The sequence below is a fragment of the Hemicordylus capensis genome, chromosome 6, assembly GCF_027244095.1.
Source record: "Hemicordylus capensis ecotype Gifberg chromosome 6, rHemCap1.1.pri, whole genome shotgun sequence".
Lineage (NCBI taxonomy): Eukaryota > Metazoa > Chordata > Lepidosauria > Squamata > Cordylidae > Hemicordylus > Hemicordylus capensis.
In genome coordinates, this window is record NC_069662.1 from 47136223 (window position 1) to 47151411 (window position 15189).

Below are 15189 nucleotides of genomic sequence, written 5' to 3' on the forward strand. Positions count from 1 at the left end.
CGGCCCCCACCCCTGAGGGGAATATCTGACAGTGCTCCCACATGCAGTCTCCCATTCAAATGCAACCAGGGCAGATGCCACTTAGCAAAAGGGACAATTCATGCTTGTTAGCACAAGACCAGCTCCCCTCCCTTAACTAGCCCCATCATGAATGGCCCGATCATCCACTCTGCCTGGCAGCAGTTTTCCAAGGTTTCAGACAGGGGCCTTCCCCTGCTTTGCAACCAGAGATCTGGGGGACTGAACTAGAGACTTTCAGCATGCCAAGCATATGCTCTGCTACCACACTACGGCCCCTTTCCAGAGGTAGAGGAGCCTTGGACACCCCATCCCTCCTGCAGCTTCAGCCATTGCAGAAATATGCCTGTAGCGCTACCTTGGTCAGCCGGGTTTCTTTTGCTTTCTTCAGCCCCAGGACACCCCTGGCTTCCAAGAGGGCTGAGAGAGAGAGGCACTCGGATTGGTCAACAGCTCCCACTTGCTGCTTCCGGCAAACTCTGCTGTACGCTTCATGCAGCTAGGAGCAGAAGGGAGTGTTAGTGAAAACCAGTGCTGCTGAATACAAGGGAGACACATGGGAATACGGGGTGGAACTTGCTCTCTCTGACTGACTCCATCGGAGCACCCCCAGGCTAGCTTGATTCCTCATCAGGATATGTAACTGGATGCTGCTGCTGCTGCTGCCCCTCCTGCTGATCATGGCTCACACAACCCAGCCAAAGAAATGGCTAGGGAGGCCGCAGGCAGGAATACGCCACACCTCTGGGCAAGGAGCTCTGCTCTTACAGAGGAGCAAAAGAAGCGGCTTTATAATGAGTCAGACCATAATGTCGGTGTCCTGAGGTAGGCAACCGTGGGCCCTCAGCTGTTGTTGAACTACAACTCCCATAATCCCATTCAAAATTTATTGTGGCTGGGGATGATGGGAGTTGTAGTCCAACAGCTGGAGAGCCAGGGCTGCCGACCCCCTTGCCCATGTGACACCAAACACGTGTGCACGTTTTAAGCAGTTATTGGCACAGTTGCCTCCAGATTTTCATTCACCGCATGCGTAAGAGGTCTACCCTCAGCAATGAGGTCCCCGTTTCCAGGATCTTAAGGAGGAAGGACAAGACAGGCGAGAGGACAGGCACAGGCAGATGGTGCTGGGTCCCTGGGAAGCTTTCTGTACTCTAGCTGTAGGAGCACAGCAAGCCCTGTGCAGACAACATGGGCACTTGGTAGGACTCACTCATATTGCTTATGCACAGCAAACTGTGTCAACCCTTGGGGCGCTTCGCCAAAGCACTCTGCCAGGGAAGAGTGCCACCCCCCACAGAAGGTGGCAATGGAGGAGCTGGAGACTCACCTTCCCCAAGGTCACCTCTTTGGCTTTCTGCTGCTTGGCTAGGAGCAGGAGGGAACACACCAAGATTTTCTGCTGCAACGGGAAGGAGTCAGCATTGCCAGAGCTGCTACCAGCTGCCATCCGGTCACCATACACGTCAGAGATCACCCGGGATATGTGGAGCAGCCCCACCCGCTTGTGCACGGTGGAGTCTGGGGCTGCTTTGGAAGGGGATCTGCCTGAGGAAGGGAGCAATTGGAAAGGGGGCCAGATCAGTGGCAGGGCGAGCAGGGCAAGACGGGTACAGGAGCAGAGAGAGGGATTACATAGTGTGAAGGGGGCTATTTGTGTGAAATAAGGTTCCGGATGACCTACAGACACCAAATTTTGCGTATACGATCCTGCCACTGAAGTTAACTAAATGTACTACCTTTTACACCACAATGTGCTTGGGGAAAGGTTCAATTGGGGGGGGCGGGCATTTTTTAAGGAGAAATTCTGAATATAATCATATTTTAGCTGTTATTGTTCAGATTTTAAACTGTCAATAGTCAGATCAATAATTCCAAAATGACATCATGCCCAAGAAAAGCAGATATTTCTCAGATTCAAATTTACCCTGTATGGTCATTATACAACAAAATGAATAAAATTTGAAGTTGAAATTCTACAAATGTCAAACTATCCTTTTACTTCCCTTTTGTAAGCACATTAATTAAAAATCATATTACATAAATTTAATTTTTTGAACTTTCCTAAAAGTGTACTCTACGCAAATGACTTTGTCTGGCCAATGATGGGCCTCACCTACCAATAATGTACAAATGGTGCATGGAGTTTAGAACATAATAAGAACAACCTTGCTGGATCAGGCCCAAGGCCTATCTATTCCAGCATCCCGAGTCACATCGTGGTGCACCAGAGCCTCTGAGAAGCCTACAGGCAAGAGGTGAGGGCATGACCTCTAGGGATGTGCACTGAAACGCTTCGGTGCCATCCCAAGTGTGGGGAGGGGGTCCCTTAAGAGGAAGAGGGCAGGTCCTACCTGCCTGTCCTCCAAGCCCCCGCTGCTGTTCAACTGGAAATACCTCCATGCAAGCGGCAGCTTGTGCCGCTTCCCCCTTTAAAACACTGTGCCATGGCAACGGGATGTTTCCCCGACATCCCTCACACGGCGTTGGCACGTAAATGGCACCAGCATGTTAAAGGGGAAAGCGGCACAAGCTGCTGCTTGCACAGAGGTATTTCCGGTTGAACAGCGCCACAGTGGGGCAGTGGGGGCTTGGAGGACAGGCAGGTAGGACTTGCCCGCCTACTCTTAAAGGAACCCTTCGCCCCACGCTGAAGCATATCACCCCTGCTAACTGGGCAAAGAGGCACCTTTTAATGTGGTGATTCTCTTTATTTAGCAGGGGGAGAGTAACTGGCCCTGTCCACCCCCAGCACAGTACTTCCAGTGACTGTTGCTGGTGTGTGTCTTATGTTTCTTTTTAGAATGTGAGCCCTTTGGGGACAGGGAGCCATCTTATTGTTATTTCTCTTTGTAAACCGCCCTGACCCATTTTTGGAAGGGCAGTATAGAAATTGAATTATTATTAATAATAATAATAATAATAATAATAATAATAATAATAATTCCGACTACAAACAGACAAACATCTGCCACACAATACACCAGATATAACTGTAGTCGAGAAGAAAGAAAAACAAGTCAAAATAATCGAAGAGGTGCCGAAACACTTTGGGTTCATCCCTAATGCCCTCTCTCTTGCTATTGCTCCTCTACAACTGTTATTGAGGCTGGAAGTGGCCTATAGCCACCAGACTAGTAGCCATTGATAGACCTATGAAATAGTCTAAGCCCCTTTTAAAGACATCCAAGCTAGTGGCCATCACCACATAGATTGTGAGCCCTTTGGGGACAGGGACCCATCTTTACTGGTTTCTATATATGTAAACCGCTTTGGAAACTTTTGTTGAAAAGCAGAATATAAATATTTTTCATATTTGTATTTGTACCACACCCCGTGGCAGAGAATTCCATAGATTAACTATGTGCTGGGTGAAAAAGGACTTCCTTTTGTTGGTCCTAGATTTCCTGGCCTTCAGTTTATTTTATATATCATTTATATTTCACTTTTTGTCCAAGATGCCATATGCAGGGTCTCAAGGGTATCTCCCCATCCAGGCACTGACCAGACTTAGATCTACTTAGCCTGAGCAAAGTGGCTGTACTATATGCCTTCAAGCTATGCACAAGCCAATATAGGTGATCAGATTTTGGAGTGTAGCAATCACATATTAACAAGTGAATGTGCCCATTTCTACTCTGCATCTTCACATATGCAGCGAAGAGGCTGGGTGGATACAATCACCACCCACAACTTAATAAATGTATACAGAGCCCTAGGCTGAGCCAATGTACAGTTCTTGTCTGGGAGATGCTCCAAAAACTGAAACAGCCTGCTTTTTTGCTCCTTGTGTGTAGCTGTTTCACACCTGGCATTTGCACTGCTTGAGTTACGCTTGAAGCCAGGGGGGCAAGACAGGGAGCAGGTGTAACTTCCTTCTGCAGGGCTATCTACTTCCTGAGTGCTGGAAGGGAAATGCATTCTGTGAAATGCCATCTGCACGATCATTTATCCCCCCCAGTAAGGCTGAAAAAAGTATCTGGGAAGAAGTGCTACCAAACAGGATCAGGGAAACACTTAATGAAACATGACAGCCCAGCACCAGAGCCTAGAACCTGCTTAGGGGGAAGAGTGGAGAAAAGCTACTCACAGGCAGATAGTGGCTGTAGCAGAGTTTGGCTCTTCACATCTGACTCTACAATTTCAATGGCCCTCCTAAGGACAAGAGGAACATTTTAGACCAAGGATTTAGTGTGCTACTGATGTTTATATCTATGCAACAAACAGTAGTACCTACCATTTCATATTACATCCTACTACTTAATTTGGCACACCTGTAGCCTGCACTCCACATGCCCCCACACAGCAAATTCAGAAGTCACTTCACAACACTTTGGCGCAGAAGGCATCACAAAGAACCTCCTGTGTCGCTCATACTCCAGTAATCTCCTGTGCCCAGTGATTCCTCAGTATAGCCAACAGTAAGAAGCACTCTTTACTCTTTAAAAAAACCACACCCTTCCTACAAGCTTTCTGGTGGGAAGTGTTCCAATAAAAAGCTGGAAAGGCAACTGTCAGAGGCACTTAGGAGTTCCTCCTTTCAAGCAGGGGATTTAGAGAAGAGCTATCAACTGGGCTGCTTCCAACCCTGCAATTCTATTCGATTTATCTTCAAAAGCTCATCTCAACCAGGTTACATTCTCACACACACAAAGAGTGCTGCATTTGGAGAGTGGCTGATCCATGCAGTTTAGAACAATCCCCATTTTCTGCTTTCTTTTTCTCTGTAAAAACATTGTCCAACAAAATATGACCAAATGAAAAGGCGCAACCCACCCCAGCCTGGCCTGTGATCCTGTTTTGGATCCTGACCTGCCAGCTGAAGATCAGTGATCTAGAAGGATATGATGTCCAGAACTGGGTCCATTTGCTATAACCTAACTATCTTCTCACACCTTTTGCTATGTCAGGGGGTTTCAGCTCCCCCCCACCCCAACAAGTGTACTTCTGTCTCAAAGCTTCAGTTCAGCTACTCCAGGTATGTATGTACTTACATAAACACACACTCTAATGATACAGTTATGCGACAGGCTACTACAATCACTGGCTCAACAGTGTAACAGAGAACCCCATCTGGGACAGAGGCGGGGAGTGGGAGGCCCGCTAGGAATAGGGGAACTGGGTATGTGCCACCTGAGCCCCCCTTAATACACCCCTGTGCTCCGCATACCCTGCACAAGGCTTTATAGTACCGCCAGGAGTTTGTGTACCCTGGATTAAAAAATCCCTGCGCTTTGTAAACCACTTTGAGAACTTTTTTGGGGTTGAAAAGCAGTATATAAATATTTTTAACCACCACCAGCTTTTATGTTTTTCTACTGTTAAGTTATTCTAATCTTATCCGTAGTTTTCTCTCTTGCCTTCTCACCCCAATGCTCTAAAAGCAGTGCTGAAAATGTCAAAGGGGGGAGGGGGGAACTATACATGTCTACCCAACGCTTAGAGAGGAAGGAGACCTGGAGTGGCACACATGGACCATTAATGGGAGCTCATTAATGTCTTGCCTCTTAATGAGACTGACGCTCTATTTGCTGTAGTGGAAGTTGAGCTAGAGGCGGCTTTCGACCCAAAGTCTCAGTGCCAGCCACTGCCTAATTTGGGCACCCTGTGGGTGGTGTGAAGCAAGGCTAAATCTGTTTAAGACAACTGCTCAACAACTAAAACAAGCGTTTAGCTTACAAATCCAAAAACTCTGAGGGGGGAAAAAAAGCTATTAAGGGATGCAAGATTGTATTGATGCTTGTGGAAGCAAAGAACGTTGCTGGTTATGAAACACAGTTGGGCAAATTTAAGAATGCCTGTGATGTTTAGTTTAGTGTTCTGGTTTGGGCCCAGTTCCCTCCTCTACCTCTTCTGGGGAATTAGATGGAGCCAAAACAGATGCAGATAGGATGCTAGGTGATGTGGTGTTCTGTCTAAGCCCATTCCTTTAAGGCTAAGGGTCTGATCTATTTATTTATATTTACACATTTTCTAGCCTGCTTTTCTTCCCAGCTGGAAATTCAAGTTAACTAATGCAGGCCAACTCATCGTAAACAGGGGGGGGGAATCCCACAAACCACAAAACAATAGAGCCCAGGGTAGGGGAAAGAGCTGTGCTATCACATTTGCTGACTTGGAGCTCCAGCTCTGCCTCTGAAATCTGACCCACCTGAGCACCAGCCCCGAAGAAGCAGAAGCAGATTTTATATGTAGGTTTACTCCTGCCTCAATTTTCCTGCTTCCTCCAACTTCCCTTGTGTTCATATTTAAATTTTAAGTGCCTCAAAGCAGAGTACTGCCAGAGTAATGTATGGTGAGAGGACAATAAAGGTAAAGTATGCCATCACTTCTGGCGCCCACAGAGCCGTGGTTGTCTTTGGTAGAATACAGGAGGGGTATTGCCATCTCCCGCGCAGTATGAGATGATGCCTTTCAGCATCTTACTTTATCACTGCTGCCCGATAGAGGTGTTTCCCATACCACTATCTAAATAGCAGCAGTTCACTTAGAGCATGTTTTATCAATATGACTTCTCTAGGGAAGAGGGCTTCACTCTTAATTCAGAAGTATAGAAAAGCCCTCTACTTTAAAGCATTGTCTTGATACTCGATTGTTATCTGAAGAGTGGAGGAGAAATTAGTTTGGGGACATGCTGTGAATGAACCGTTGCTGTTTAGACAGTGGTATAGGATTATCTTAACCCTGAAAAAACCAGCTATTTGAAATGTGCCGGGCATACTCTGCATTTACCCAAATCGAAGAGGGTTCTGAATGTAAGATGACCCCCTTAAAAAGCAGAAGTTGAATACAGGTTATACCTGCATTAAGAGGAAGAGGACTCTGAAGACAACCTCCTGATCTCTAATATCAAAAAACTTGGAAAAAACCTAGTCTTGGATTCAGGTAAATACAGTAAAGGGGGGAATAAAATGGGCACGGGGACTTTGCACATCTGAGCACCTTGGAGGAAGGTCAAGATATGTGCCAATATCAACACAACACATTTCTATTTTCTGAGCATCAGTTTAAAGCATTGCCATTTTTTGAATATCCTCACATTGATTTATTTGGTGTTCAGGAAGAATACGCCACGCTCCCCCAATAACACTCAGAATGGCTGGGAGCTATGCCATCTCTTAAAGCTTGCCTTACTCAACCAGGCTGGAGCTGTGTATTATCTCACACCCCTGCTAACTGGGCAAAGAGACACAGTGCGAGAGCACTGAGCCTATCTGACCCAGCACAGCATCTCTCCAGGGGCTATTGCTGGTGTCTCCTCCTGCTGGTATTTGTTGTTTCTTCTTCTTCTTTTAAATCATCTTCTATTTTCATTTGCTATTTAAACTATTTTGAGGAGCTTTTCTTTTTTCTTTTTTGAAAAGCAGCATATAAATGTTTCCGTTGACTTTAAAATGAGGTTAATCCAGCAGAAACTTTTATTCTGTGTTTACTGGACATCTGTTTTACAAGGTTGTAGACCTCTGTGTACTGGGAGTGTAATTTGCATGTGGGAACATGTAAACACAGAGCCTACTCTTATTCAACTCTTGCTCCATTCTGGTATAGAATTCATAAGATGGTTAATATGACTTCACAGCAATCATTGCTCGTTAAAGATATTCATGTTCTTCTGGGGTACATATGGAATTTATCCTTGCATCAAGAACTGTGAATTCTTTGAGCACGGGGAGTTGCTAAAAGATTATACAACCTTGGAAGGACACATTTATTTCTGATTTTCAGCTTTGAATAACTGATATGTCTTCCCTGTCAGCATCTGAATCGGTTCTGTTCCAATGGAATGGTAAAGAAGAGGAGTTTTCTTTAATTTTTACCAACTGTTTGTGCTTTAAGGATATATTTTGGAAGAAGATTTTCTCTCTTTCCCACCTATTCTTAATAATATACAATACATCAATAATAATATATTTAAGGGTCTCTCTCTTTTCAATCCTTGATTATATGATCATTTGTGTTATTATCTTTAACTGAAACAAAAAAGCAAACTGGTACAACTTGCTCTTGAGGTTTCTTGGGGTGGTGCCCATTCTTTGCTACCGGTCACCTGTGGTCTAGATTGATGCATACTGTGTGGCTCTGTCTTGTGGCAAGGGGTTGGGCCAGGATAGCCTTTGGTCCCTTTAGTTCCCACAGCTACTCTGAGTAGTTAATCCCCTAACCCCAAGAAGGAGATTTGGGCCAGCCTCCCTGAGAATTAACAGCTGTACTCTTTCCTCTGTCAGGGTACGATCTCCATCACCACTCTGTACTAAAGCATTTGTTTTGCTCTGCTTCTGATGTAAACCCAGGCAGAGGGGGCCACCAAGCAAATGCCTAAGTGAGGTTGAGGAATGGAGAAGGCAACTCTTATAAACCAACTTGCGAGGGGAAAACAAAACACTTCCAAGCGCCATAAAGATGTCTGCTTGAGAACTGTTAATGAGCGCCTTTTGCAATCCAAATGTAATTAACCAATCTATAATCACAGCAGGGAGGACCAATTCCTCTCACCCTTCATAGGTAATGGGCTGTGAACATTTCCAGACATTAATACAGCCAGGAGGCAGCACCCTCCCCTTTCACCACAAAGACACGAAGGCTGGCTCTCGCTCTCCTAGGCAGGGGGACCAAGGACCATAATGAAGCTTTAAATCACTTCCTACATGTTGTAATTAGCCTGCATTTTAGAGCGCTATATATGTTTCACCTGCAGACGTCCAGCGCCTTGCGAGCATCCCCAGAGATGGCAGAGACTTTCCGAGCACAGAACTGGATGGCAGCATTGTCCAGCACCTGCTCCCCAGACACCTAAGGGAGAGTGGTGGGAAACTGGGTCATTAGAAGAGCAATCCTGGATTCTGTCTTGGGCAACATCTCACTAGCTTCACAGAGAAAATACCAACAGAGTCTGGGCCTGTGTAGAAGGCTGTTCCGCTGCTGAGCTCTCGCTTTATCCAGCTCACAGTTCTGCTACTCTCCTCGAACCTCCTACCTCAAGGACAGATTCAAAGCAGCCCCTAGAAGGCAGGTACTGAGTTCTCAGCATATACCATGCTGTACTGATCAGAATAGCAGCTGACATCCGTTGGCTTCCTAGCAACATTATGTTGCTGCAATATCACCATCAACTGTGTTCTGGAGTGACTTGCACTTCCTCTGTGTTCAGTGGCATACACACACAGAGCTTTTTGTCCACTCTGTCTTTTCTTGCTCTCAGAATCTGCAGAAGCAGAATATTCTTCTTCTTATGCTGGCCAAACCACCAGCATTATAAAGCCTTTTTTCATGTTAGGAAGCAGCGACTGCTCTAGTAACAAGGAGAACGTTTTTTTCAAACTGTAGGGAAGTTTGAAAGAAGCTTCTGTGCAAGCTATAGGGTGCATATACACTGCATGTAGAGAAATCCAGGTAATGATGCTTCAGAAGAGCTCCTATTCTGGGGTGGGCAAACTTGGCCTGCCAGCTGCTGTTGAACTACAACTCCCGTCATCCCCAGCTACAATAAACTGTGGCTGGGGATGAAGGGAGCTGTACTTCAACAACAGCTGGAGGGCCAAGCTTGCCGACCCAATCCTAAGCAGATGTGACTGTCCTTCTGGCAGCTAGCTTAGGATAAACTTGAACCTGACAGGCACCTACTATTCTATTGGGGCAGTCATTTTGTAGCTTGGCTATGAAAATCTCACCTGCTTCAGGCGCTCATGGAGGATTGAGGCAAGCTGGTCTTTGCTGTAGGGGGGAAAGTGTAGCAGTTGCGGCCGGCACTTGGGAAGAGCTTGCAGACGGGGCAGGACGCGATCCGTGAGATCCAGGGCATTGGCTACCCCTGCCAAGCACAAGGTACTTATTAGAAGGCAAAGGCCGTTTCTGTTCTTCCCACCCCATCCTTCATACAGCTTGCCTCAAAACTGAAGGCTGCTCCCTTTTAAAATGGGAGATCCCACAACAAATCAGGCACACACACAAACTCTGAGAGTTCACCTACAGTGCTCATCTAGCACCAGCTCTCTGAAATGCTGATCATCCCAATCCCATTCTCCCCAGCATCACCTTATCCTCTTTTGCAAAGCAGTCAACATCCAAGACTGTACAATTTAAAGCCACACACAGAAGTAAGTTCAGAGGGAGCAATAGCTTAGCTCCAATTAGTGCCTAGCTACACCAAAGCACGGCAGGGCAATGTATACCTAATCTAGGGACTCAGACAGCAGTAGCTCCCTGGTGGCTTTGCAGTAGGCATGCTGCGATGACTTGCTTGCTCTGTTCAATCACCTGGAGCTATGGCTCCACAGACAGACAGCACAAGTGAGACAGTGGGAGGCTGGTGGGTGGATGATCCTGCATTGTATGCAGGGGGCTGGCCACGTTGGCCATTTATTCAATTCCTGTACCACCCAAAACTCACATCTCTGGGCGGTTTACAAGAAAATACAATTAAAACAAAATTAAAACATTAAAACAATTTAAGATTTAAAACATGTTAAAAGTGTTTTTTTAAAAAACTTAGAACTGCCTGAACAGATGTGTCTTGACTGACTTTTAAAAGTTGTCAGAGATGTGGAGGCTCTTATTTCAACAGGAAGCACCGGAGAAGGCCCGTCCCTGAGTAGCCAGTAGACAGGCCAGTGGCAACTGTAGACGAACCTCTCCAGATGATCTTAATGGGCGGTGGGGATCATGGCATCTTTTAAATAATCTGGGCCTAAGCCATTCAGGGATTTATAGATTATAACCAGCACCTTGTATTTTGCCCGGAAACATATAGGCAGCCAGTATAGTTCTTTCAATACAGGAGTAATATGGTCTCTCCTAGATGACCCAGAGACCAACCTGGCTGCCGCATTCTGAACCAACTGTAGTTTCCGGACTACATACAAAGACAGCCCCACACAGAGCCCATTACAGTAATCCAGTCTGGAGATTACCAGTGTATGTATCACTGTTCTGAGGTGGTTTATCTCAAGAAATAGATGGAATAGAACTATACTAGCCATCCTGCACAGAGCATCTGTGTGCTCTTTGGGGCCGGCTGTTCCCCCCTCCCTCCTGCCCCACTCTCTTGCCCTCCCTCCCCCAACTCTTTCTTGCCCTCCTGCCCTCCCTCCCTTGGCTGTGGAGGAAAGCGGCAGCAGTGGCTGGGCCCAGGCTGCCAGGCCGAGTGCCTCCTCCACTCCACTGTAAAGGCCTCCGAAACGTTTTGGCGCTGGGGCGGGATTCAGTGCTTCGGCACCGGCGGGGGTAGCACTTTAAGGGCGGGGGAGAGTGTACTCACCCCCCCGCTGCGTTTCCCCCGCCGGCGCTCTTCAAAGTCCAAGCCCCTCGGGGCGGCAGCGTTCCTCCCTGCCACCCCGTTCCCCCCGTCGGCCGGAAGTGGCCAAAAGTTATGCGTGCATGGCAGACGGGTGCGCGCAACTTTCGGCCGACGGGGGGAACGGGGCAGTAGGAAGGAACGCTGCCGCCCCGAGGGGCTTGGACTTTGAAGAGCGCCGGCGGGGGAAACGCAGCGGGGTGGGGGGTGAATAAACTCTCCCCCGCCCTTAAAGTGCTACCCCCGCCAGTGCCGAAGAGTCTTCAGGCACATCCCTACTGAATACTCCTTCTTACAAAAAATCCCTTCCACACAGAAATGTGATATCAGGGCAAAGGATTTTAACCTAGCCTTCTTCCCAATGTGGAGGGAATTATATGAAGGAGCTTTCCATCATGTGAGCCCCACCTGCAATTCTGAGGTTGTACAACCCAAAAATGGATTTACCACCTCTGTGAAAACTAGGCATAAGTTAAAGGAGATGTATGACCAGGGCTTGATTCTGGCTGAGGTGTGATTAGTTGGTATCTCTACCCAACCAAAATTGGTGCCAGATTAAAGGTTTCAGTAAGAATCTCCCAAAGCAGTGTACACAGTGACATTTCTGCTCACAAAAACCCTAAGAGGTAGTTTAGGCCACGACAGAAGTGCCTGGCCCAAAGGCACCTAGTGGGCCAAATGAGGATTTGAACTCGGGTCTCCCTGGTCCTAGTCCAACACTCTAACCATGATGGCTCTCTTCTTCAATTATTATACTTTGCTGCAGCACATCAACTGATAAATCATCTAAGGATCGTTTCCCCTATGAACAGCTATTCTGCTGGAGATAGTGTCATGAACCTGGGAGAGCATCTTCTTCTGCATGATCCCCACTGTACATTAAGGCCATCGAGAGAGGTCTGTCTCCGGATGCCGCCAGCTCATCCGGTGGTAGCTTGGGAGCAGGCCTTCTCTGTAGTTGCTCCTGGACAGCGGAATGCGCTCCCTATAGTCATTCATGGTTTAACATCTTTACCAGCTTTTAAAAGAGCCCTTAAGACACTTTTTTTTTTAGCCTGGCTTTTAGTAATCTTTGAATGTTTTCAATTGTTGCTTTAACAGTTTGGTTTATTTTGCCTTTATTGTATCTGTTTCCACGAACTGCCTAGAGCCTTTGGAATCAGGCGGTATATAAATTAATTAAACAAACAAACAATGATGAAGTGCTGGCTCCAGATTTTGGAAGGTATTTGGGTAAGATGCCCTCTGTGGGGTCACCTCCTCCTCTTCCTCCTCCTCACTTGCTGCTGCTCTTAATGTTATGGCTCATTTTCACCATCTCCCTCCAGGTCATAAGGGAGATTAGGTCATTAGCTCCCAATAATTTCAATGGAGGCACTCAGTGCTAATTTTCTGAAGCCTGTTAATCAGGCTAAGGGAAGGGGTACTTTGAGCTTCAGCACACTCAGCCAGCCAATCTGGAGCAGAGGAGGCGGGTCGACCCTTCCCACTCCTCCCTCCCCTTCTGCAGGGAACACATCACTGAAGACACATCAGCTTCAAGCCAGTGATCCTCAGATGGGGAACAAAGAGTGAAACTACAGCATGGGGGATGCAGGAGGGCTTTGCCTCCCACCCCTCCCCGAGAGTCCTTCAAGTATCCCTAGGTGGACTAGTTAGGAACCTCTGGTCTATACTGAGTGGCAGCAGTTCTTCAATCTTTCAGGCAGGAGGTTTCCCCCCCACCCTTCAGCCTTACATGGAGATGCCAGGGATGGAACCTGAGACCTTCTGCCTCCAAAGCAGATCCTCTGCCACTGAACTGTGGCCCCATCCCACCCTGCTTAGGGGAAGAGGGCAGGTGAGTGAGTTGGTGGTGGCTTGCCCCTCACTTGCCTCCTCTGGGCCAGAAAGAGATAGCAGCTAAACAAGCAGCAATGGCAAGGAGCAGCAGTGACGGCAAGCTACCCTGATGGGCAGGGATGAGAGCTTCCAGAAGCACTCAACTATTCCCTAACCAACCAATTCACCCACCCCTTTTAACATTTATATATCCTGCTTTTCCTCCAAGGAGCTCAGAGTGGTGTACATGCTTATTTTTATCCTCACAACCACCCTGTGAGGTAGGTAGGGCTGAGATAGAAGTGACTGGCCCAGAGTCACCCAGTGAGTTTCATGGTTAAATGGGGATTCAAACTCAGGTCTTCCAGGTCCTAGTCCAACATTCTAACCACTACGCTATGCTGGCTCCTTTGCAGAGACAGGTCTACACTTCTGCACCTGACACTCACCAATGAGAACAAGCCGAGAGTTGGGGAGGGAGGGCCACTCGAACACCGTGTAGAGCACCTCTTGTCCCTTGCTGTCCAGCTGATCCATCTCATCCAGCACAACCAAACTGCACAGATAAAGACACTGGCATGTGAGCACCAGCCCTTCTAAGAGGCCAGGAGAAAGTTACACACAGATTTGACCAATCCAGGAGGAGAGAGAGAGGAAAGCTGCGAAAAGGTTAGATTTCCTCCCACTACCGGAGTAACCAAACACCCCTACCCTGATCAGGTCTCAGCACAGGATGGAACTGCACATCCCTTGTCAGGTAACTTATCTTGGCACGAAGGGATTTTTTTTTTTTTTTTAAAGGCAAGATTCAGACATTAGCTTCCAATTCTGCGCAAGGCTGAACAGCTCTCTCCAGTCTTTAGGTGTTAGCATCAAGATCTCCATCACTCAGGGGAGCAGGTACAGGACTTTTCTAATATGGTCACCAAAATTAAGGGTTTTTCACAAGGATGCTTCATACCCTCACATTAGACTAATGCTGCACGATGATAAGTACCCTTTAACAGCGGGGTTTTGGGGGGGGGACTATTACATTTCTGAAGAATTTGGAATCTTTAAGTACTGAAGCATGGGAAAGGGATTCTACTTCATAAAATATACATGACCGAAATAAAGCCATGGCCACCTAATGGTGCAGCGGGGAAGTAACAGAGGTTGCCGGTTCAAATCCCCGCTGGTATGTTTCCCAGACTTGGGGAAACGCCTGTATCAGGAAGCAGCGATATAGGAAGATGCTGAAAGATCTCATACTGTGCAGGGAATGGCACTGGTAAACCCCTCCTGTATTCTACCAAAGACAACCACAGGGCTTTGACACCGACTCAATTGCACAACTTTATTTCTGAACAACTCCTACAAACATACCAATGATGTCAATTTTCATGTGTTCACATGCCACTGTTCATGTGAACATAACTAGCAACTTGTCCAAGTTCACCCATAGAGCACTGTTCCCTCTAACAGGGATTCCCAGAGGCTATTCACTACAACTCCCAGCATCCCCAGCTGCAGTGGCCTTTGGCTGGGGATTCTGGGAGTTTTAGTCAACAACTTCTGGGAATGCCTGTTAGAGGGAACACTGCCATAGAGCTTAATGGCTGGTCACTGATCTGAAACTGGGACTCCACATTCAATTCTAACATGGCATTACACTGCCCCCATTTTTAATGGAGCCACACTGCAACAGGCGTATTGTTTCAACTCTTGCTGTACATTTGGATTTATTCCTGCTGAGCAGTAAGTTGCATGGACCATTCACATATATACAGGGTCAAAAGACTAACAGATCTGATCTCATAGCAAAGGCTACATCTATGGCTCGACTGCACCTAAACTATACAACTGTACCAAACACATTGCAAAGAACTAGTAAGTCAGCAAAGTATAACAGCAACAACTTATATAGGTACCCCGTAACAATTGTTCTCTGAGCGGCTCACTAAATAGGTTTTAAATGTCACGGTTATTAAGCACTATAACCCCTCCCCCTAAAGCAGCGCTGCTCAGCTTGGGCCCTCCTGCAGATGTTGGCCTACAACTCCCACAATCCCTGGCTACTG

The 15189-nt window shown here is 47.0% G+C and overlaps 1 protein-coding gene across 2 annotated transcripts in view; it reads right to left on the reverse strand.

Moving 5' to 3' along the window:
• CDC6 (cell division cycle 6) overlaps positions 1-15189 on the reverse strand; it is a 28121-nt gene that overhangs the window by 3156 nt on the left and 9776 nt on the right. For both annotated transcript variants that reach the window (XM_053261960.1, XM_053261958.1), the window contains exons 6-11: positions 13579-13685; positions 9687-9826; positions 8708-8808; positions 4109-4173; positions 1349-1566; positions 377-517 (exon numbers count right to left, since the gene is read on the reverse strand). In XM_053261960.1, the coding sequence (XP_053117935.1) occupies positions 377-517; positions 1349-1566; positions 4109-4173; positions 8708-8808; positions 9687-9826; positions 13579-13685 (772 nt within the window). The remainder of the gene's footprint in view (positions 1-376; positions 518-1348; positions 1567-4108; positions 4174-8707; positions 8809-9686; positions 9827-13578; positions 13686-15189) is intronic.